The sequence below is a fragment of the Microchirus variegatus genome (genome assembly GCF_963457635.1).
Source record: "Microchirus variegatus genome assembly, chromosome: 21".
NCBI lineage: Eukaryota > Metazoa > Chordata > Actinopteri > Pleuronectiformes > Soleidae > Microchirus > Microchirus variegatus.
In genome coordinates this window covers 10,770,569-10,791,549 of record NC_139822.1, presented here as the reverse complement: position 1 = coordinate 10,791,549, position 20,981 = coordinate 10,770,569, and the positions used below count along the sequence as shown (strand labels likewise).

Genomic DNA, 20,981 nt, shown 5'->3' with positions numbered 1-20,981 from the left:
AGGACCAGATCCCCAGTCTCAGACCTCTGAAGACTCTGTTGAAGTTGTACAGAAGCTTAAAACCAGTCTGAGTCCATCATGTCTTCTGTGGTCCTGGACTTCATGGCTGTCGTCCTTCTCATGGGCGTCTCAGGGACTGTGTCCTCAGAGGACAGGGTGGTGTCTTCAGAGGACAGGGTGGTGTCCTCAGAGGACATCGCGGTGTCTTCAGAGGACAGCGTGTCTGCCTGTCCCTCCTGTGGTCAGGTGAAGACGACCTCTGAGGACCTGGTGGAGACGGTGAAGCGTCACATTCTTAACGTTCTTCATCTGAACGCTCGACCTAACGTGACGCAGACACTTCCTCGCGCCGCGCTGCTCAACGCCGTCAGGAAGCTGCACGTGGATCATGTGACTGAAGACGGACGCGTCGGGGACGTCTCTGCTGCACCTGGACCTTCTGAGGTCATCGTCTTTGCTGAACCAGGTGAGTGTGGCAGCCAATCACAGAGCAGGAGGCGGAGCTTCCTCATTAAAGTTTTTTTCATAGGATTTGAAAGGTCAGGAGTTAACACTAAAGGTCAGAGGTTAGGGGTCAACCCTAAAGGTCAGGGGTTAGCCCTAAAGGTCAGAGGTTAGCCCTAAAGGCCAGGGGTTAACCCTAAAGGTCAGAGGTTAACCCTAAAGGTCAGAGGTTAGCCCTAAAGGTCAGAGGTTAGCCCTAAAGGTCAGAGGTTAGCCCTAAAGGTCAGGCTTACTCAGGTTTAAAGGAACAGTTCTATTGCTAGCGTAGCTTTGTCTCGAGCTAACATCAGGTTTATCTGAGCCGTCGTCTGTTTTATTCTTTTTTTAAATCTTCTTCATATTATGGTCTGTCACCTGCTGACGTCAGGGTTTGATGGTTCATTAAAAACTGCTCCATGAATCATCTTCACATGAGCCTCAGTTATTGTTCTGTCACAGATGGTGAGGGGGCGGGGTTAGGGGCGGGGCTAACCCTGCGTACAGTGGTGACCTTGCTCCCATGATCCGGCCTCTCGTCTTTTTTTAGCGTAACTGAACTTCGAGGCAACGTTTTAACGACATTTTCTCTGTTCATTCTTTCAAATGCAAACATGAGGGGGCGGGGCCACAGGTCATTGATGACTTCAGGGGGGCGGAGCCACAGGTCATTGATGACTTCAGGGGGGCGGAGCCACAGGTCATTGATGACTTCAGAATGAAATATTCCTCTAAACCTCTTGTGTGTGTGTGTGTGCTGCAGGTGTCTCTGCAGACACTGTGACCTTTGACATCTCACAGGATGTGGGCGGAGCTACGACGGTGGAGGAGGCGAGCGTCTGGATCTTTGTGAAGACGTCGAAGGGAAACCGAACGAAGGCCAAAGTCCAGCTGCTGCTGCGTCCTGCTGAGGACGAGGACAAGGACGAGGAGGACACCTGTGTCTCAGAGAAGACGGTGGACACCGGTCACAGCGGCTGGTTCTCCGTCCCCGTCCCTCGGTGTCTTCAGACTCTGTTGGACGGCGGCCATCGCACCATGACCCTGAACGTTTCCTGTCCACTGTGTGTGGACGCAGGAGCGTCTCCTGTCCTCATGTCTGTCCTTGCGTCCGCAGCTCGGCGGCCTTTCCTGATGGTGGCGCTGCGAGCTCAGGAGACGCAGCAGAGACAACGACGAGGACTGGAGTGCGACGGAGAAAAGATCTGCTGCAAACGACACTTTTACGTCGACTTTAAAGACATCGGATGGAGCGACTGGATCATCGCTCCGTCTGGTTACCACGCCAACTACTGCGAGGGCGACTGTTCCGATCACATGAGCGCGCTCGGCTCGTCCTCGATGTCCTTCCACTCCGCCGTCGTCCATCACTATCGTCTGAGGGACAACGGTCCGTTAGAGAAGAGGACGTCCTGCTGCGTCCCCACGCGTCTTCACTCCATGTCCATGCTTTACTACAGCGAGGACCAAAGAGTCGTCAAGAAGGACGTCAAGGACATGATCGTGGACGAGTGTGGCTGCTCGTAACCACGGCAACAAACACGTCTGTAACCACGGCAACAAACACGTGTGTGTGTGATCTGAGGTGAACCTGAACCCAGATGAGCTCAGAGTTTATTAAAGTTCTGATCTGAGAGTTCACAGGAAGCAAACATCAAAGGTTCATTCACCTTCTTTATCAGAGGAAACGTTCAGTTACACAGACGCAACATTTGTTCAACAACACACAACACACACAACTCAGCGTCTACCACTGTATCCTCATCAGGGTCACGGGGTCGCTGGTTCCAATCCCAGCTGACAAAGGGTGAAAGGCAGGGTCTCATCCTGCACACACACACACGCACACAGAGACACACACAGACACACGCACACACACACACACACAGACACACGCACACACGCACACACACACACAGAGACACACAGAGACACACAGAGACACGGACACACGCACACACAGAGACACACACAGACACACACACACACAGACACACACACACACACAGGGGTAAAATGAATGAATGTTTCATAATAAATATTTGACTTTTTAATGTGGATTATTTTACTTGTTTTTATAAATAATGTTTATTAATCTTTATCTTTGATGACATCACAGCTGTCACCTACTGTACTGTATTCCTGGTTCTGATGATGTCATCACTTCTTTCACATGTAGCCCCGCCCACTGGCAGTGATGCGACACTGTAACAAATGACAGGAACAGGAAGTGACTCAGACTCTTTATTTACATGTGCACAGGAAGTGGGCGTGGTCCTCAGGTGGGCGTGGCCCTCCACTCCTTGCCCTCGGTCAAAGCTCGCGGTTGGTGGACGAACACGCTGTATTGGATGCCCTGATTGGCCGCGGCCCGAACAAAGCGGCTGTTTGCCGTCATGGTGACGGCTCGGAGCGAGTCGCCCGTACCGAAGATGGCGAGCGAGCGCTTGTTGATCTTGGCGCTGGGCGTGAGACGCAGAGTTCGCTCGGACACGCGGTCGTCCACGAGGCGGAGGCGGGACAACAGCTTCTGGGCGCGCTCCTTCTCGCCCGGCCCGCCCAGCGTGTCCAGGATCAGCTGGAAGTCCGTGACGGCGGCGCGACACACAAACAACTCCTTCCCCGCCATGAACGCGTCGAGCTGCGGCAGCACCTGCAGGCGGCGCTCCTGAGCGGCCTGCTCCGTCAGCACCACCTCTTTGAAGGTGAAGTGACAGCGACCGTGACTGAGCGACGACACGTACGTGATGAGCGTGGTGATGTCCAGGTTCACGCGCCCACACTCGTCCACCTGCAGCTGGACAGGAAACGCCAGACTGGCCACCACCGTGTGACCGTCCACACGCGTAGACTCAGACGCCGCCGCAGCCGCCGCGTCATCATCATCATCCTCATCTTCCTCCTCCTCCTCACTGTCACCGCCGCATGGCTCCGCCTCCGCCGCGCTGACAGCTACGATGTCACCGCGCACAGACACGCCCATGTCTCTGAGGCAGTCGGCCATGGAGCAGGAAACACCGTTGTAGAAGGCGAAGACGACCTGCGGGTGGCGGTAATGAAGTGGGTGCTGCTGGCTCGCGAGCAGGAAGTCCTCGGCCTGCGTGATGATGCTCTTGTCGCCGTACTGGCCCCGCCCCTGCCAGATGTTGTGCAGAGCCTCCGCCTTCCTCCCCACCGCCTTCACCCAGGTGTTTCCGTTGTTGGCCACCACGTCCACCACCAGCGTGTGGCGGCTGTGGGCGGAGTCCTGGTACGTGAAGACGTGCAGCAGAGCCGTGACGTCGTCCAGACTGGCCGCCGACTCCACGATGGCGCTCAGGTGAGTGAGGTTGGTGCTGTGGAGGTGGGACTCCTTCACCTGCACTTGCCCCGCCTCCACCCGCCGCAGGAAACGCAGTTCAGCGCGGAGTTTAGCGCAAAGCTTCTGATGACCCTCCGCACCTGGACAAAGAAGCTCCGCCCTCTTCAGCAACACCTGAGCCATGCTGATCCTCTGCTGCAGCGCCACCTGTATGGACATGATGACATCACACCTGAGGAGGACACACACAGAGAGACACATGTCAGGCTGAGGTAACGCTGCCCTCTGCTGGACACTGTGAGCACAGAGCGTCCACACTGCGTCCACAGAGCCACCACAGAGCCACCACAGAGCGCCCACACTGTGTCCACACTGTGTCCACAGAGGACAAACTATAAATACTTAAGTTTGAATTGTAAATTATCTTAAAACTGTTTTCTGTGTTGTGTTACGGTGAAATGCATTCTGGGATTCATGACTTTCCCAAGCATGCTCAAGTCACCACCCGATGCATACTGGGTAAAATGGGCGGACACAAAAGTACAGAAGTATAGAGAAGAACAGCAAAGTACAGAGAAGTACAGAGAAGCACAGAGAAGTACACAGAAGTACAGAGGAGTACACAGAAGTACACAGAAGTACAGATAAGAACACAGAAGTACAGAGGAGTACACAGAAGTACAGAGGAGTACAGAGAAGTACACAGAAGTACAGGAGTACAGAGAAGTACACAGAAGTACAGCAGCGTACAGAGAAGTACAGATAAGTACACAGAAGTACAGAGGAGTACAGAGGAGTACAGTGAAGTACAGAGGAGTACACAGAAATAAAGAGGAGTACAGCTAAGTACAGAGAAGTACACAGAAGTACAGAGGAGTACACATGAGTACAGATAAGTACACAGAAGTACAGAGGAGTACACAGAAGTACAGAGGAGTACACAGAAGTACAGGAGTACAGAGAAGTACACAGAAGTACAGAGGCGTACAGAGAAGTACAGATAAGTACAGAGGAGTAAACAGAAGTACAGGAGTAAAGAGAAGTACAGAGGAGTACACAGACATACAGATAAGTACACAGGAGTACACAGAAGTACAGAGGAGTACAGAGAAGTACACAGAAGTATAGAGGAGTACAGAGAAATACACAGAAGTACAGATATGTACACAGAAGTAAAGAGAAGTACAGAGAAGTACAGATGAGTACACAGAAGTATAGAGGAGTACAGAGAAATACACAGAAGTACAGATATGTACACAGAAGTACAGGAGTAAAGAGAAGTACAGATAAGTACAGATAAGTGCACAAGAGTACAGAAGTATAGAGGAGTACAGAGTACACAGAAGTATAGAGGAGTACAGAGAAGTACACAGAAGTACAGAGAAGTACACAGAAGTACAGAGGAGTACAGAGAAGTACATAGAAGTACAGATAAGTACACAGGAGTACAGAGGAGTACAGAGGAGTACAGAGAAGTACACAGAAGTACAGATATGTACACAGAAGTACAGGAGTAAAGAGAAGTACAGATAAGTACAGATAAGTGCACAAGAGTACACAGAAGTACAGAGGAGTACAGAGTACACAGAAGTATAGAGGAGTACAGAGAAGTACAGAGAAGCACAGAGAAGTACACAGAAGTACAGAGGAGTACACAGAAGTACAGATAAGTACAGATAAGTACACAGAAGTACAGAGGAGTACACAGAAGTACAGAGGAGTACAGAGAAGTACACAGAAGTACAGGAGTACAGAGAAGTACACAGAAGTACAGCAGCGTACAGAGAAGTACAGATAAGTACACAGAAGTACAGAGGAGTACACAGAAGTACAGAGGAGTACACAGAAATAAAGAGGAGTACAGCTAAGTACAGAGAAGTACACAGAAGTACAGAGGAGTACACATGAGTACAGATAAGTACACAGAAGTACAGAGGAGTACACAGAAGTACAGAGGAGTACACAGAAGTACAGGAGTACAGAGAAGTACACAGAAGTACAGAGGCGTACAGAGAAGTACAGATAAGTACAGAGGAGTAAACAGAAGTACAGGAGTAAAGAGAAGTACAGAGAAGTACAGAGGAGTACACAGACGTACAGATAAGTACACAGGAGTACACAGAAGTACAGAGGAGTACAGAGAAGTACACAGAAGTATAGAGGAGTACAGAGAAATATACAGAAGTACAGATATGTACACAGAAGTAAAGAGAAGTACAGAGAAGTACAGATGAGTACACAGAAGTATAGAGGAGTACAGAGAAATACACAGAAGTACAGATATGTACACAGAAGTACAGGAGTAAAGAGAAGTACAGATAAGTACAGATAAGTGCACAAGAGTACAGAAGTATAGAGGAGTACAGAGTACACAGAAGTATAGAGGAGTACAGAGAAGTACAGAGAAGTACACAGGAGTACAGAGAAGTACACAGAAGTACAGATAAGTACACAGGAGTACAGAGGAGTACAGAGGAGTACAGAGAAGTACACAGAAGTACAGATATGTACACAGAAGTACAGGAGTAAAGAGAAGTACAGATAAGTACAGATAAGTGCACAAGAGTACACAGAAGTACAGAGGAGTACAGAGTACACAGAAGTATAGAGGAGTACAGAGAAGTACACAGAAGTACAGAGAAGTACACAGAAGTACACAGGAGTACACAGGAGTACAGAGGAGTACAGATATGTACACAGAAGTACAGGAGTAAAGAGAAGTACAGATAAGTACAGATAAGTGCACAAGAGTACACAGAAGTACAGAGGAGTACAGAGTACACAGAAGTATAGAGGAGTACAGAGAAGTACACAGAAGTACAGAGAAGTACAGAGAAGTACACAGAAGTACACAGGAGTACACAGAAGTACAGATAAGTACAGAGAAGTACACAGAAGTGTGTATATTAAGAACCAGCGACGATGGTCACGTGAACAGCTTCACCTAACCCATGACGTCACAGTAACAATCAGCAGTTACAGGAACAAACAACGACGTCATGACTCTCCTCAGCTGTTAGCTTGTAGCTCATGTGCTAAATGTTTGACACGTGATGACTTCAGTTTGACGTCATCACTAAAGAAAGACACAATGTTACCAAACATTCACGAAAACGTTACTTACGACTTGCGTCAGTAAACACGTGTTTCAGCCGACGACTAATGCTAACTGACAGCTAATGCTAACTGACGCGACTCGATTGTCTGCTCAGCTGGAGACTTCTGGTATATTTTCAAAATAAAAGCGTCACTTCCTGTGACGATTTAGCTTATTTTACTTTTTTCAAATTAAAAATATAACAAAAACAATATTTGTTTTCTTACAAAAAGAGAAAACCGTCACATTTAATCATGATGTGATAAAAAATCTGATCATTAAACATAATATAATATTTATTAATAATAACAATAATAATAATAAATAGTATGACACCAGTTTGTGTTTATATGAACATGTTCAGATAAAACTGTTGATTTGATTCATTTGGTAATTTAATTAAACATAAATGTTAAATGATTAAAGTTTCAGAATGTCAAAAGATTCTGCTCCTTTATACTTTCACATAATATATCTATATATAAATAAATATATATATATATGATTCTGCTCCTTTATACTTTCACATAATATATCTATATATAAATAAATGTATATATATATATATGATTCTGCTCCTTAATACTTTCACGTAATATATCTATATATAAATAAATATATATATGATTCTGCTCCTTTATACTTTCACATAATATATCTATATATAAATAAATATATATATATATGATTCTGCTCCTTTATACGTTCATATTTAACTGAGTAAAAGTATGTAGAATAAAAATTACATTAATCAAACTCTTTATTCATCAAACCAAAAACAAATATTGTATAAAGAGCCCAAATAATGTGTTGAACAATCTATACACACATATATATATTTGTGTATACGTGTGTTTATATTTATATATATGCAAACCCACACACATACGTACAGTATGTACAGTGATGTCATCAGCGTAGTGACATCATCATAGCAGTGACGTCATCAGTGTATTGACATCATCAGAGCAGTGACATCATCAGCACAGTGACATCATCAGCACAGTGATGTAGTGATTTGACGCACACATGAAAACAAAGTAAAGATTTATTGATAAACATGAGGTCATGAGTCAAACCGTCCAATCAGAGCACAGAGAAACAATAATAAATACTGTTTGTTGATCAATGAACAGAAGGTGATCGAAGGCTAAGGCACATGAAGCCGAGAGGTCAGAGGTCAACGTTTCAGTTTGTTTTAAAAACCCACACCTGAGCAGGTGAGACGTCACAGTTCATCCAATCAGAGCGCAGCTCAGTGTGAGGTCACAAAGGTCAAAGGTCATCAGCTCTTGGCTTGTTTCCTCTTCTGAACGAGTTCGGCCAACATCTTGTAACGAATCATACACTCCTCCTGAAACACAAAGGCCATGCCCCCTTTACTGACAAGTCACATGATCATCATTGAAACTGTGATTACATCAGAGTCGTAAAGTGTCCTCACAACAAGAGACACAGAGACATCTCACTGTCCTCTGTGTCTCCTCCCTGTCCTCACCTTGCTCCTCCCCACCCTCCCTGTCTCCTCCCCCTTCTCACCTGTCACCGCCCCCACCCCAATTGCCCCTCCCCCTATTCACCTGTCCCCTCCCCCTCCTCACCTGTCCCCGCCCCCTTGCTCCTCCCCCTCCTCACCTTGCTCCTCCCAGGAACCACCTTCGCGATACGATCCCATCGCTCCGTCGTTCCTCGAGGAAACTGTTGCAGAGCGAGTTCCAGGAGTTTCTGTTGGTTCTGAGTCCAGGCTGCAGGATCCGCCTTCTCCTTGTTCTCCTGAGGCTCCGCCTCCTCCTCCTCCTCCACAGATGTAGGATCAAAGTCCCTCTGCCGACGACCTCTGACCTTTACCTCCCCCCCATCTGCTGTCACACACTTCCTGTTTCTCCTCCTCACAGCTGGAGGATCCTCCCCTTCTTCCTCTTCACAAGCCCCACCCACTTGCTGAGTCATCACAGAGTCAGCAACAGGAAGTGACCTCACAGGAAGAGAACTCTTCAGCTCCGACAGCTTCACCAAACCTGAAACACAGAAAACCCCAAATTCTACATGAGAACCTGATCCTGAGAGAAGGAGAACCTGATCCTGACAGCAGGAGAACCTGACAGCAGGAGAACCTGACCGCAGGAGAACCTGACAGCAGGAGAACCTGACAGCAGAGAAACCTGACAGCAGGAGAACCTGAGGACTTTACCTGAGGTGTGGCTAACGTTGTCTTTCACCTGCTTCACTTTTGTCGTCACCTGTTTGAAAACCAACAGAAACAACTTTAAACTTCAGTTTCACGTCAGGAGGAAACTTCAAGTTTTCAAACTCTTACGTCAGACACTGATCGTCCCAGTTCATGAGCAATCTTTTCCCATCGCCCTGGAGTTCCTCCTGGAAATTTAACCATCAACCTGCTGAGGAGACTGAGCTCCTCCTCTGACCAGTTAAGAGTCTGAGGACACAGAGAGTCAGGGTTAAGGTCAGGATCAGGATCAGGGTTAAGATCAGGGTTAAGATCAGGGTTAAGATCAGGATCAGGGTCAGGATCAATGTGGACCCTAAAGGTCTCAGTCCTGGTCTGGTCTGTGGTCACCTTCCTTCTGGACGCTCTACCCTCCTGCAGCCAGTCGTCCATCTGCTCTTCGATCTCCTCGATGCATGAGGTCTGGTAGCTTTGGTGGTTCAGGTTTTCTGGTGACGCCTCAAAAACTGGAAACTCCACCTTTGGTTTTTTGACCTTTGGCCTTTTCTCTCCTGAGAGGACAAAGACTCAATGTGTCTCACACTTGATCAAAGAGACAAAGACAAAGAGACAAAGACAAAGACAAAGACATTTACTGGTCACAGGTTCCTGTTCTGCTTCAGCTTCTTCTTTCTGCTGCTGCTTCAGCCGCTGCTGGTCTTCATAGAACTGCTTCACCTCCTGAAACACAGAGACCAGGTCTGAACTGAGACCAGGACTAAGAGTAGGATCACAGCTGAGACCAGGACCAGGACCAGAGAAAAGGTCTAAACAGAGACCAGGACTAAGAGCAGGATCCCAGCTGGTACCTGGACGGTCTGGGGCAGGTTTTTGATGGACATGTAGATCCAGATGCTGAGTTTCAGAGGGAGGATGTCGTGCCAGTGAGGTGGATCATGAACCCTGAGAAAAACAAAGCAGGGTCAGAGGTCAGGGGTCAGAGGTCAGAGGTCAGGGGTCAGGGGTCCTGGTGGTCCTGGTCCTGGAGGACAAACCTGAGTTCCTCTGCAGGTTTGGAACTCTGCTTCTTCTTCTTCTCTTTCTTCTTTTTACTCAGCAGCTCATCCTGGAAACAAAGACATGGAATCAGGTCAGAGGTCAAAGGTCACAGGTCAAAGGTCACATGGTCTGATTCTGTCTGTCTCACCAGCTGCTTCTCCAGGTAGATGGACCAGAGGACAGCGTAGTGTCCCACAGTCAGGATGAAGAAGACCAGGAACCCGATCTCAGAGTTACTCAACTTCCTCACTCGTCTGTAGTAGAAGACGGGTTGTCTCCAATCAGGAAGTCCATTCAGAAGGATGTCATCGTACCTGAGGACGGGGACAGGTGTGAGGACAAGTGTGAGGACAGACAGGTGTGTGACGACAGGTGTGAGGACAGACAGGTGTGTGGGGACAGAGGTGTGTTAGGACAGGTGAGGACAGGTGTGTGAGGACAGACAGGTGTGTGAGGACAGGTGTGTGACGACAGGTGTGTGGGGACAGAGGTGTGTGGGGACAGAGGTGTGTGAGGACAGGTGTGTGAGGACAGACAGGTGTGTGAGGACAGAGGTGTGAGGACAGGTGTGTGAGGACAGACAGGTGTGGACAGACAGGTGTGTGAGGACAGACAGGTGTGTGAGGACAGACAGGTGTGTGAGGACAGACAGGTGTGTGAGGACAGGTGGGGACAGACAGGTGTGTGAGGACAGACAGGTGTTGTCCTGTGATCATGTGACTCACTTTCGTCGTCTGTCCTCGTCTTTCAGGACTTCATAGATGGAGACGAGCTGAAAAAAGAGGAGGAGTCACTGAGAGTGTTTGTGTGTGTGTGTGTGTGTGTGAGTGTGTGTGTGTGTGTGTGTGTGTGTGAGTATGTGAGTGTGTGAGTGTGTGTGTGTGTGTGTGTGTCTCACTTGTCTAAACTGAGTCTCAGCGTCTTCGTCTTTATTCTTGTCAGGATGAAGAGTGAGAGACATTCGACGATAAGCTTTCTTTATCTCTGCTGAAGACGCGTCCTGAGAGACACATGGGAGACACATGAGAGACACATGAGAGAGACATGAGAGACAGACATGAGACACATGAGAGACAGACATGAGACACATGAGAGACAGACATGAGACACATGAGAGACAGACATGAGACACATGAGAGACAGACATGAGAGACAGACATGAGAGACACGAGAGACACATGAGAGACAGACATGAGACACATGAGAGACAGACATGAGACACATGAGAGACAGACATGAGAGACACATGAGAGACAGACATGAGAGACATGAGACAGACATGAGAAGACATGAGAAGACATGAGAGACACATGAGAGACAGACATGAGAGACACATGAGACAGATCATCACTCTGCCACTGGGGGGCGCAATTTTACAGCATATTTGAAATATTTAAATATTGTCTAGTTACTAATGTAACTAATGTAACTAGTTTAACGACGTAATGGCTGGTCCGACTTCCGGTCAGCTTCCCCTCGCAGCCTTTCAAAATAAAAGCCCTTGGACTGTGTTGATTTTGTCCTGTGACGTCACGAACGCAGGTAAACCTCTGACGTGCGTCACAGCTGTTAGCATCAGCTTGTTACACAGAACTGCGACAGACATGAGACACATGAGAGACAGACATGAGACACATGAGAGACAGACATGAGACACATGAGAGACAGACATGAGACACATGAGAGACAGACATGAGAGACACGAGAGACACATGAGAGACAGACATGAGACACATGAGAGACAGACATGAGACACATGAGAGACAGACATGAGAGACACATGAGAGACAGACATGAGAGACATGAGACAGACATGAGAGACATGAGAAGACATGAGAAGACATGAGAAGACATGAGAGACACATGAGAGACAGACATGAGAGACACATGAGACAGATCAACACTCTGCCACTGGGGGGCGCAATTTTACAGCATATTTGAAATATTTAAATATTGTCTAGTTACTAATGTAACTAATGTAACTAGTTTAACGACGTAATGGCTGGTCCGACTTCCGGTCAGCTTCCCCTCGCAGCCTTTCAAAATAAAAGCCCTTGGACTGTGTTGATTTTGTCCTGTGACGTCACGAACGCAGGTAAACCTCTGACGTGCGTCACAGCTGTTAGCATCAACTTGTTACACAGAACTGCTCAGTTAGCTCCCGATGCTAATTTAGCCTGGTTAAATGAGCACGTGACACTCGGCTGCGGTGACACGGTTACCATGGAGACAGTGAGTCCTCAGACATGCGCACAGACCTGGTCTAAGGACAGAAACTGGTAAAAGGTCTGCGGGATCTCCTCCACCAGGTCCAGCAGCTCCAGGTCCTCCCACGCGCTCACAGGCGGAAGTGCAGCCAGCAGCAGCGCGAGACAGAGCCGCAGAGACCCGCAGCGAGCCGCACGCGCCCGCATCACCGACACTCTGCTCGCGCACAGATCCACACCGACAATCCGCTCCTCTGCGAGCCAACTCACACATCAGTGACCCGGAAACACAGCCGCTAACGCGCCCACTCACTTCCGGGTCAAGTCCTCTGAGCGGAAATTCATCACGTTGTGTCACTGCCCCCTACAGGCTGCACGAGGCACAGGAAGTGACTTTTTCATCATTTATCATTATAGACATTATTTAACACACACACACATACCCTAAATATGACGTCACTAGGGTAAAGACACGATATTTTTTCATCACCATTTTATCATTATTATGATTAATAATCATAATAATGATAATAATAATTTTGTGTGCACATTAAATGCATGTCTCCCTGTGTGTGTGTGCGTGTGCAAGAGAGAGTGTGTGAGAGAGAGAGGGTGTGTGTGTCTTTTCTTCTCAACCACAGACTATCCTTTCAAAATAAAACAAGAGAAAATCAATTTCAAAATTAAAAGCTTTATTTAAAAAGACAATTTAAAAATGTTTGTTAAACGTTTACAAATAAAGTCACTAACCCCTGACCTTTGACCTCTGACCCTCAGTGTTCATAAAACGTCTTTATAAAGATGTTTGTTTACATGTTTGTTTACCGATGATGTGTGTGTGTGTTGTTAATGTTGTGTGTGTGTGATGTTAATGTTGTGTGTGTGTTGGTAATGTTGTGTGTGATGTTAATGTTGTGTGTGTGTGATGTTAATGTTGTGTGTTTGTGATGTTAATGTTGTGTGTGTGTGTTGGTAATGTTGTGTGTGTGATGTTAATGTTGTGTGTGTGTGTTGGTAATGTTGTGTGTGTGTGTTGGTAATGTTGTGTGTGATGTTAATGTTGTGTGTGTGTGATGTTAATGTTGTGCGTCTGTTGTCCATCTTGTGCGTCTTCCTGTGGCAGCGTCTGTGTGTGTCAGTGGTTTAAGCTCCGCCCACGGATCTTTCATCATGGACGGACTGAAATATTTGTCGACTGCAGCGTCTGACGATCGACACTGAAACACAACAACAACAACAACAACAACAACAACACAGTTTTTATCAGGAAATGACGTTAATGACAATAATAACAACAACAACATGTATAATTAATATTATTATTGTTCTGCTCCTGGTCTCTGTCTGTCCTCTCTCTGTCTCCTTTCTGTCCTCTGTCTCCTGTCTGTCCTCTCTCTGTCTCTCTGTCTCCTGTCTGTCTTCCGTCTCATGTATGTCCTCTGTCTCATGTCTGTCCTCTGTCTCCTGTCTGTCTTCCATCTCATGTCTGTCCTCTGTCTCCTGTCTGTCCTCTGTCTCATGTCTGTCCTCTGTCTCCTGTCTGTCCTCTCTCTGTCTCCTGTCTGTCATCTGTCTCCTGTCTGTCCTCTCTCTGTCTCCTGTCTGTCTTCTGTCTCCTGTCTGTCTTCCGTCTCATCTCTGTCCTCTGTCTGTCTGTCTCCTGTCTGTCTTCCGTCTCATGTCTGTCCTCTGTCTCCTGTCCAGCTCTGTACTGACCCCTAGTGTTTGCTCTATAACATAAATAATAAATAATAATATTTAAGTCTCATATCTACAGACACCTGAGATCATGTCGTCATTTGATTCTGGATCAATAAAAATCCTATTGAATCCACGTGAGCGCGCTCACGTGCCTCAGTGCCTCCATATTTGAAGTCAAACGTTACATGAAGGTTACACAAAGGTAACTTTGTTACCCGTGACTGAGAAGCTGATCCGGGACTGAAGGACCGAGGTCCCCGGAAACCGTCCCCTCTGCCCCGCGGCGATCCTCCGAAGCCTCGGTACCCGCCGCTGAACCGTCCCGGATCCGGAGAACCGTCCCAGTGTCCTCGACTGGAAGACCGTGAAGAATAGAGCGGAGAATACGGAGAAAGTCCGCGATATCCGGAGCCTCCGTACGGGGAGCGAGGGCCGGGGAAACCCCAGCAAGAGGCCGGGGAGGGAAACCTTCCAGGCGGCCGCGGAGCTCCGGGACTCCGCGGAGGGTTAAGCGGAGCTCGGTTCATGTGAGCGGGTCAAAAAGAACCGAGAGCAGCACGGGTAAAAAAAAACAAACCCAATCAAGACAGACCGGAACCGGAAATGTGTCTTTGTGATGGCTCCACAGACTGCAGCGACACCTCGCGGCCAGAGGCGGGACTTACTGTGTCTTTGTTTTGATCTTTTTAAAAATCATGTGATTGTCACCATGACGACATCAGTCAGCTGTGACTCCGCCCACAAACGTCATGATCTTTACTGACTCACTGATTCAGGATATTGATCATTTCTGAAGTTTATTGCTTATGATTGACTATTATTGATTATTATATTATTATTAGCACATCGCCTGTACTGTTGGGTTGCAAGTTTGCATCCCGGTGTTGATGTGTTTTGTAAAAAATAACATTTGGTGTAATTACCGTGAGATATTTAACTTTTATTTTGAAAATATAAACACTTCTGTCTTCAGGTCAAGTAGGTCTAACTGCGAACGGACGTGACAGCTTTTACTTTGAAAAGCTGGAAGCGGAAATGTGTTCAGACACGCGCTGCAGCTGTAAACCACGAGCCTGTGAACAGGTGCGCGTGCAGGTTTGTGGGCGGAGCTGTGTTTGAAATGGCGCGTGTTTCCGCCGGTGAGGAGCTGCGGACTCTGGCGGAGGTGAGTTCACGTGTTCAAATCTAACTTTATTAGTCCTCGCATTGCTGCTAACACGTTAGCATGCTAACACCCCTCTCTCTCAGTGTCGCTACATGTTTCCCACGGAAACTCTGCGTGATCTTCGGAGAGTTCGTGCTCTTTACTCTGACCTCCGGCTCTACGTGGATTTTTACTGTACGTTTCTACTTCCGGTCAAAGTTTCACAATAAAAGCATGTGATCTGGATCAGTCAGTATTCAATCAATAATGTTCATCTCCAGGTTTTCCAAACAAAGACAAGAAGAAGCTTCTCTATCTGGCTGGAACACTTCCTGTTCTTTATGAAGGTGAGAAGAACCTCCAGAGACAGTTAGAGGACAGTGAGGACAGTTAGAGGATAGTTAGAGGACAGTTAAAGGACAGTTAGGACAGTTGGAGGACAGTTAGACAGTTAAAGGACAATTAGAGGACAGTTAGAGGACATTTAAAGGACAATTAGAGGACAGTTAGAGGACAGTTAGAGGACAGTGAGGAGTTTGATTTATTTTGACGACACCCAGACATTTGGACTGAGACACAGTCATGAAGTCGTGAAGACGTGATTTTTGTTGGCGAGGCTCCAGATCCGTCTGTTGCTGTTGACTCTTTGCTGCCCCCTGTGGTTACAGGAAGTAAGTACAATATTCCAGTGTGCGTCTGGCTTCACGAGACTCACCCCGTGTCCCGTCCTCGTTGTTATGTCTGTCCCTCCGTCTCCATGGTGATTAACCCGTCCTGTCCCTGTGTGGACGGCTGTGGAAACATCAGACTGAAGGAACTGAACAACTGGACTCATGTAAGTCATGACATCATGTCAGTGGGAGGAGTCTCAAGTTCAAAACTTTATTGATCAGGTCACAAATGACACAAACTGATGATGTCACTGTCAGGGTGTGTCCAACCTCTCGCTGCTTGTGTCAGAGATGAGGCGGGCCTTCCAGGTGGACACGCCCCTTTATGCCCGGTGTCTCGTACAAGCCCCGCCCCCTGCAGGTGTAGAGGTGCGGCCTCCATCATCAAGAGTGAAGACAGACAGGTAAAGGTGACTGATGATGAAGATGATGATGAAGATTGTTCCATGTGATGATGATATTTCTGGCTCCTCCTCTTGCAGACACCACCATCCGCCCTCCTCTTCCTCCTCTTCCTCCTCCTCCTCATATCCATCTACACAGACAGGTAAACCCTGACCCTGACCCTGTCGCTGCTAACTGATCAGAAATGTCCTGATGAAGCCCCGCCCTCTGTTTGCAGCCAGCCAATGGGAGCAGAGCGGCGAGGTGAGGGTCAGGAGTTCATACACTGAGGAACTTCTGGGGATCGACTTCAGTCTTCCTCCTCCCTCCTCCTCCTCCTCCTCCTCCTCCTCCAACCACAGCAACCCCTTCCTCAGCTCCTCCTCCTCAGGTGAGACCACACAGGTGAGCTCAGGTGAATAAGCTCCTCCTCCTCAGGTGAATAAGCTCCTCCTCTTCAGGTGAACAAGCTCCTCCTCCTCAGCTGAATAAATACAAACCATTTACATTCTTCTTTTCAGTAAATTGTCTTTTTATTGTCATTAATTATTGAGTTCAGAGAAGTGTGTTTGTGTGTGTGTGTGTGTGTTTTACTCCACCTGGTTCTGGTCCTTGCAGGCCTACATCCAGACCTCTTAAGCAACAAGATGGGAGTTCTAACCCTGAATCCAGGTAACTCACCTGCACAGATCGACCAATCAGGAGCAGACAGACTCAGGTCGAGTTCTGGACCAGAACCTCATCTACATCAGAACAAGGATTTTAAGAGTTTAAAAGCAGAACCAGCTGGACCAGTCTACATGGAGGTGAGGGGGTACAACAGCTGGACTCTGTCCATCTTTGCTGGGTCTCACAGGTCTCCTCTGCCCCCCCTCAGATATGAGGTCTCAGGTCTCCTCTGTCCCCCCTCAGATATGAGGTCTCAGGTCTCCTCTGCCCTCCCTCAGATATGAGGTCTCAGGTCTCCTCTGTCCCCCCTCAGATATGAGGTCTCAGGTCTCTTCTGTCCCCCCTCAGATATGAGGTCTCAGGTCTCTTCTGTCCCCCCTCAGATGGCGGCTCATCTTCCTCCAGACCAGGCGTCCATCTTCCTGTCCTTGATGGAGATGAACGGTCAGAACTTCAGCTCCACTGATGTCATGGAGGCGGTCCAACTCAACAAAGATCTGCAGTCCGCCCTCAGGTTCTTGACTCACTGTTGCCCCATCTGTCAAGACCAGGTGACCTTCAGCAAGGTGAGAGGACTGGTGGACATGAGGACTGGTGGACATGTGGACATGTGGACTTGGTGGACATGAGGACTGATAGACATGTAGACCTGATGACCTGTGGACTGGTGGACATGAGGACTTGGTGGACATGAGGACCTGTGGATTGTTGGACATGAGGACCTGTGGACATGTGGATCTGTGGACTGACCTCCTGTCCTCTCTCCTCAGATCATCACCATGACTCACTGTTCCTGTTTCCTGTGTCAAACGTGCTTCAAGTCCTTTTTCTCGTCGGCCATTAAAGAGCGAAGTGTTGATCAGCTGGTTTGTCCTCAGTGTGGCAGACCAGAGGTCAGAGGTCACGGGAAGCTCGAGGACGCCATGGACTACTTCAACCTCCTGGATACTCAGGTGAGGGAGGGGCTTACACACACACACACACAACTTTTAAACCTAATAAAGATCAAACAGACACTAGGTCTCTGTCCTCGTCAGTCCGTCTGTCTCATCTGTCTGTCTCGTCTGTAGATCCGTCACTTCCTGTCTCCTCAGGACCATGAACTCTTCCAGAAGAAGCTGAGAGACCGAACTCTTCAGGAGATGACCAACTTCTGCTGGTGTTTTCATGTAGGACTTTAACTTCAGGGTGTGTGTGTGTGTGTGTGTGTGTGTGTGTGTGTGTGTGTGTTTGTGTGTGTGTGTGTGAGGACCATAACTGACTGTGTGTGTGTGTGTGTGTGTGTGTGTGTGTCAGTGTTCCTTCGGGATGCTTCATGAAGGAGAAAACCTGAGGATGGACTGTGTGAGCTGTAAGAAGAGCACCTGCAGTCAGTGTGGATCAGCTGTAAGACACACCCACACATATGTCTCTGATGTCTTTGATGTCTGTGATGTCTCTCTGATGTCTGTGATGTCTCTGATGTCTGTGATGTCTCTCTGATGTCTGTGATGTCTCTCTGATGTCACTGTGATGTCTTTGATGTCTGTGATGTCTCTGATGTCACTGTGATGTCACTGTGATGTCTCTGTGATGTCTCTCTGATGTCTCTCTCATGTCTCTGTGATGTCTCTCTGATGTCTCCTCAGTGGTCTCCTGAACACCAGGGTTTGTCATGTGACCAGTTCAGACTGTTGCAGCAGCAGAACCAGCTTGGCTCCGCCCCCTTCAGTGACACCAGCATCGGTATCAACAGCATCACCTGACACACCTACTGACACACCCACTGACACCTACTGACATCTACTGACACACCCACTGACACACCTACTGACATCTGACACACCCACTGACACCTACTGACACACCCACTGACACCTACTGACACACCCACTGACATCTACTGACACACCCACTGACATCTACTGACACACCTACTGACATCTACTGACACACCCACTGACACCTATTGACATCTACTGACACACCCACTGACATCTACTGACACACCTACTGACACACCCACTGACATCTACTGACACACCCACTGACATCTGACACACCCACTGACATTTACTGACACATCTACTGACATCTACTGACACACCCACTGACCGTCCCTGTCAAATACCTCAGACCATGACAGCGCCCCCTGCTGCTGAGACACAGGTTGATCCACTTCCACTCTCAGAATAAAGTCTACGTCACTTTAAGGTCTTTGGAAACCACTCACTCTCCCAAACCAAAGTCCAGAGAGAAAACCAGTGATTTAAGCAGAAGGGGACACAGGCGTGGACACTGGCTAGGACACAGACGAGGACACAGGCGGGGACACAGGGACACAGGCGAGGACACAGACGGGGACACAGGCGAGGACACAGACGGGGACACAGGCGAGGACACAGACGGGGACACAGACGGAGACACAGACGAGGACACAGACGGGGACACAGACGGGGACACAGACGAGGACACAGACGGGGACACAGACAAGGAACACAGACGGGGACACAGACTGCTGCTGTTTATGATGAGGACAGAAGTCACTGTTCAACTGTGTTTGAACTGTGTCCTCAGAGTGTCCCCAGTGTAAGTGTGTCTTCAGTCTGTCCAGAGGAGGATGTCTTCACTTCACCTGTTCTCAGTGTCAACATCAGTTCTGTGGAGGCTGCACTCAGACCTTCTCTGTGGGAGCAGTGAGTTCCTGTTGTCTTCTACTGTCTTCTGTTGTCTTCTACTGTCTTCTGTTGTCTTCTACTGTCTTCTGTCTTCTACTGTCTTCTACTGTCTTCTGTTGTCTTCTACTGTCCTCTACTGTCTTCAGCCTTTCATTCATCTGGTTGTGTTTGGGTTACTTCAGGTGAAGGTGTGACTGTCCTTCCTGTCCTCAGGTCTGTTGTCTGTTGTCCTTCCTGTCCTCAGGTCTGTTGTCTGTTGTCCTTCCTGTCCTCAGGTCTGTGGTTTCTCTCAGGACTGTAGGACCAAAGGTCTTCACGCTCACCACCCTCGCGATTGTCTCTATCACCTGAGAGACTGGACCGTGGCTCGACTGCACCTGTTGCTTCAGGTGAGAAACACCACAGACCAGGTGGGCGTGTGGTGGGCGTGTGGTGGGCGTGTCCTGTGTGCAGTCGATCAGCTGACCCTTGTTGTCTTCAGTATTACAGAGTCTCTCCGTTAGACTCCGCCCACAGTGACTCAGGTGTGTGTTTGGTTCTGGAGCTCAAAGACCACAGCAGTGAGCAGGGGGAGGAGCCATGTGGGAAACCTGCTCCACCTGAACACAGAGGATACTGCAAGTACGACCGCGGGGGGGGCGTGGTCAGGGTTAGGGGGCGTGGTCAGAGTTCACCTGTGTCATGTGTCACTGTCTCCTTTGATCAGGTCACATTATAAAGAGCGTCTGGTGGAGCTGATCAACCGTTACCACGGCGACCCGGCCGTCCTCTTCACTGTGGACGAGATGATGTCAGAGCTGCGGCGATGGAGCGTCGCCGTGCCGACCAGAGGAGGCGAGGAGGGGGAGGGGCTGTACGCCCACCGCCTATGCCAGGTCTGTGTGTGTGTGTGTGAGTGAGTGTGTGCGTGAGAGAGTGTGTGTGTGTGTGTGTGTGTGTGTGTGTGTGCGCAGTCAGGTGTAACTTAGGGGTTTTATAAAAACTTATAAAAACTGTTTTTTTCTATTTTTCTTAAATAATAAAAGCTCTTAATTTGAAAAAGCCCTAACCCAGTGACAGGAAGTTTAAGGGGAAGTCACAACACACCTCTTGACCAATCACAGCCCTCGTCTCTGTTTCCTCCTCAGATTCTGACCAATCAACTTCCTCTCAAGCGGCAGTGAAGACCTTGGCTCCACCCACTCTTCTCATATCGGTCGCCATGGTCACCACAGAGCTGAATGATGTCATCATTAATGACATCACCAGTCTACATCCTGGTCACTGTTGAAAGCAGCCAATCAAATTAGGATGTCAACACGCTAACAATGCTAACATTGCTAACAGACAGCAATTGTTTTTTGGTTTGTTTTTTTAGAAACTGAGTGAAATGAATGAATGAAGCTGATGCTAACATTCATGTGTTCACACACTTCATTCACTTCTTCCAGCATTATTATTGTTA

General features: G+C 48.2%; 6 protein-coding genes across 6 annotated transcripts; 3 read left to right on the top strand and 3 right to left on the bottom strand.

Annotated features, from left to right (window-relative positions):
* Positions 1–78: 78 nt before the first annotated feature.
* On the top strand, positions 79–2,007 carry inhbab (inhibin subunit beta Ab; the record flags this gene model as incomplete). Its single annotated transcript, XM_083908017.1, has 2 exons — positions 79–466; positions 1,244–2,007. The coding sequence occupies 2 exons, from the start codon at positions 79–81 to the stop codon at positions 2,005–2,007; spliced, it is 1,152 nt and encodes a 383-aa protein (XP_083764143.1).
* Positions 2,008–2,723: 716 nt separating this feature from the next.
* cUnh7orf25 (chromosome Un C7orf25 homolog) lies at positions 2,724–7,003 on the bottom strand. Its single transcript, XM_083907823.1, has 2 exons — positions 6,906–7,003; positions 2,724–4,013 (listed from the first exon to the last, which is right to left on the bottom strand). Exon 2 carries the CDS (start codon positions 3,998–4,000, stop codon positions 2,759–2,761), a length of 1,242 nt encoding a protein of 413 aa, XP_083763949.1. The 5' UTR covers positions 4,001–4,013; positions 6,906–7,003; the 3' UTR covers positions 2,724–2,758.
* A 946-nt stretch (positions 7,004–7,949) lies between these two features.
* Positions 7,950–12,587, bottom strand: dnajc1 (DnaJ (Hsp40) homolog, subfamily C, member 1). The gene is made up of 12 exons (XM_083908166.1): positions 12,363–12,587; positions 11,003–11,104; positions 10,830–10,876; positions 10,253–10,418; positions 10,101–10,171; positions 9,915–10,008; positions 9,702–9,786; positions 9,457–9,617; positions 9,196–9,315; positions 9,070–9,118; positions 8,514–8,896; positions 7,950–8,232 (listed from the first exon to the last, which is right to left on the bottom strand). The coding sequence occupies exons 1-12, from the start codon at positions 12,516–12,518 to the stop codon at positions 8,164–8,166; spliced, it is 1,503 nt and encodes a 500-aa protein (XP_083764292.1). The 5' UTR covers positions 12,519–12,587; the 3' UTR covers positions 7,950–8,163.
* A 478-nt stretch (positions 12,588–13,065) lies between these two features.
* On the bottom strand, positions 13,066–14,597 carry mplkip (M-phase specific PLK1 interacting protein). Its single transcript, XM_083907905.1, has 2 exons — positions 14,228–14,597; positions 13,066–13,528 (listed from the first exon to the last, which is right to left on the bottom strand). The coding sequence occupies exons 1-2, from the start codon at positions 14,537–14,539 to the stop codon at positions 13,388–13,390; spliced, it is 453 nt and encodes a 150-aa protein (XP_083764031.1). The 5' UTR covers positions 14,540–14,597; the 3' UTR covers positions 13,066–13,387.
* A 460-nt stretch (positions 14,598–15,057) lies between these two features.
* Positions 15,058–18,071, top strand: LOC310942605 (uncharacterized protein). Its single transcript, XM_083908016.1, has 11 exons — positions 15,058–15,177; positions 15,261–15,351; positions 15,438–15,503; positions 15,825–15,991; positions 16,086–16,231; positions 16,310–16,374; positions 16,450–16,602; positions 16,830–17,102; positions 17,229–17,446; positions 17,651–17,833; positions 17,951–18,071. The coding sequence occupies exons 1-11, from the start codon at positions 15,133–15,135 to the stop codon at positions 18,059–18,061; spliced, it is 1,518 nt and encodes a 505-aa protein (XP_083764142.1). The 5' UTR covers positions 15,058–15,132; the 3' UTR covers positions 18,062–18,071.
* A 117-nt stretch (positions 18,072–18,188) lies between these two features.
* Positions 18,189–20,921, top strand: LOC310942604 (E3 ubiquitin-protein ligase RNF31-like; the record flags this gene model as incomplete). Its single annotated transcript, XM_083908015.1, has 7 exons — positions 18,189–18,266; positions 18,509–18,605; positions 19,437–19,555; positions 19,813–19,926; positions 20,019–20,158; positions 20,244–20,412; positions 20,665–20,921. The coding sequence occupies 7 exons, from the start codon at positions 18,189–18,191 to the stop codon at positions 20,698–20,700; spliced, it is 753 nt and encodes a 250-aa protein (XP_083764141.1). The 3' UTR covers positions 20,701–20,921.
* Positions 20,922–20,981: the final 60 nt, after the last annotated feature.

Bases quoted from the DNA above. Each gene is read 5' to 3' on its own strand.
- cUnh7orf25 (XM_083907823.1), bottom strand. From the start codon at position 4,000: ATGTCCATACAGGTGGCGCTGCAGCAGAGGATCAGCATGGCTCAGGTG.
- dnajc1 (XM_083908166.1), bottom strand. From the start codon at position 12,518: ATGCGGGCGCGTGCGGCTCGCTGCGGGTCTCTGCGGCTCTGTCTCGCG. The intron at 10,877-11,002 runs GTGAGACACACA...CTCTTTTTTCAG, and splicing joins CTGAGACTCAGTTTAGACAA to CTCGTCTCCATCTATGAAGT. The intron at 10,172-10,252 runs GTGAGACAGACA...CTTTGTTTCCAG, and splicing joins TCTACCTGGAGAAGCAGCTG to GATGAGCTGCTGAGTAAAAA.
- mplkip (XM_083907905.1), bottom strand. From the start codon at position 14,539: ATGAACCGAGCTCCGCTTAACCCTCCGCGGAGTCCCGGAGCTCCGCGG. The intron at 13,529-14,227 runs GTAACAAAGTTA...GTTGTGTTTCAG, and splicing joins GATCAGCTTCTCAGTCACGG to TGTCGATCGTCAGACGCTGC.
- LOC310942605 (XM_083908016.1), top strand. From the start codon at position 15,133: ATGGCGCGTGTTTCCGCCGGTGAGGAGCTGCGGACTCTGGCGGAG. The intron at 15,992-16,085 runs GTAAGTCATGAC...TGTCACTGTCAG, and splicing joins AACTGAACAACTGGACTCAT to GGTGTGTCCAACCTCTCGCT. The intron at 17,834-17,950 runs GTGAGGGAGGGG...TCTCGTCTGTAG, and splicing joins TCAACCTCCTGGATACTCAG to ATCCGTCACTTCCTGTCTCC.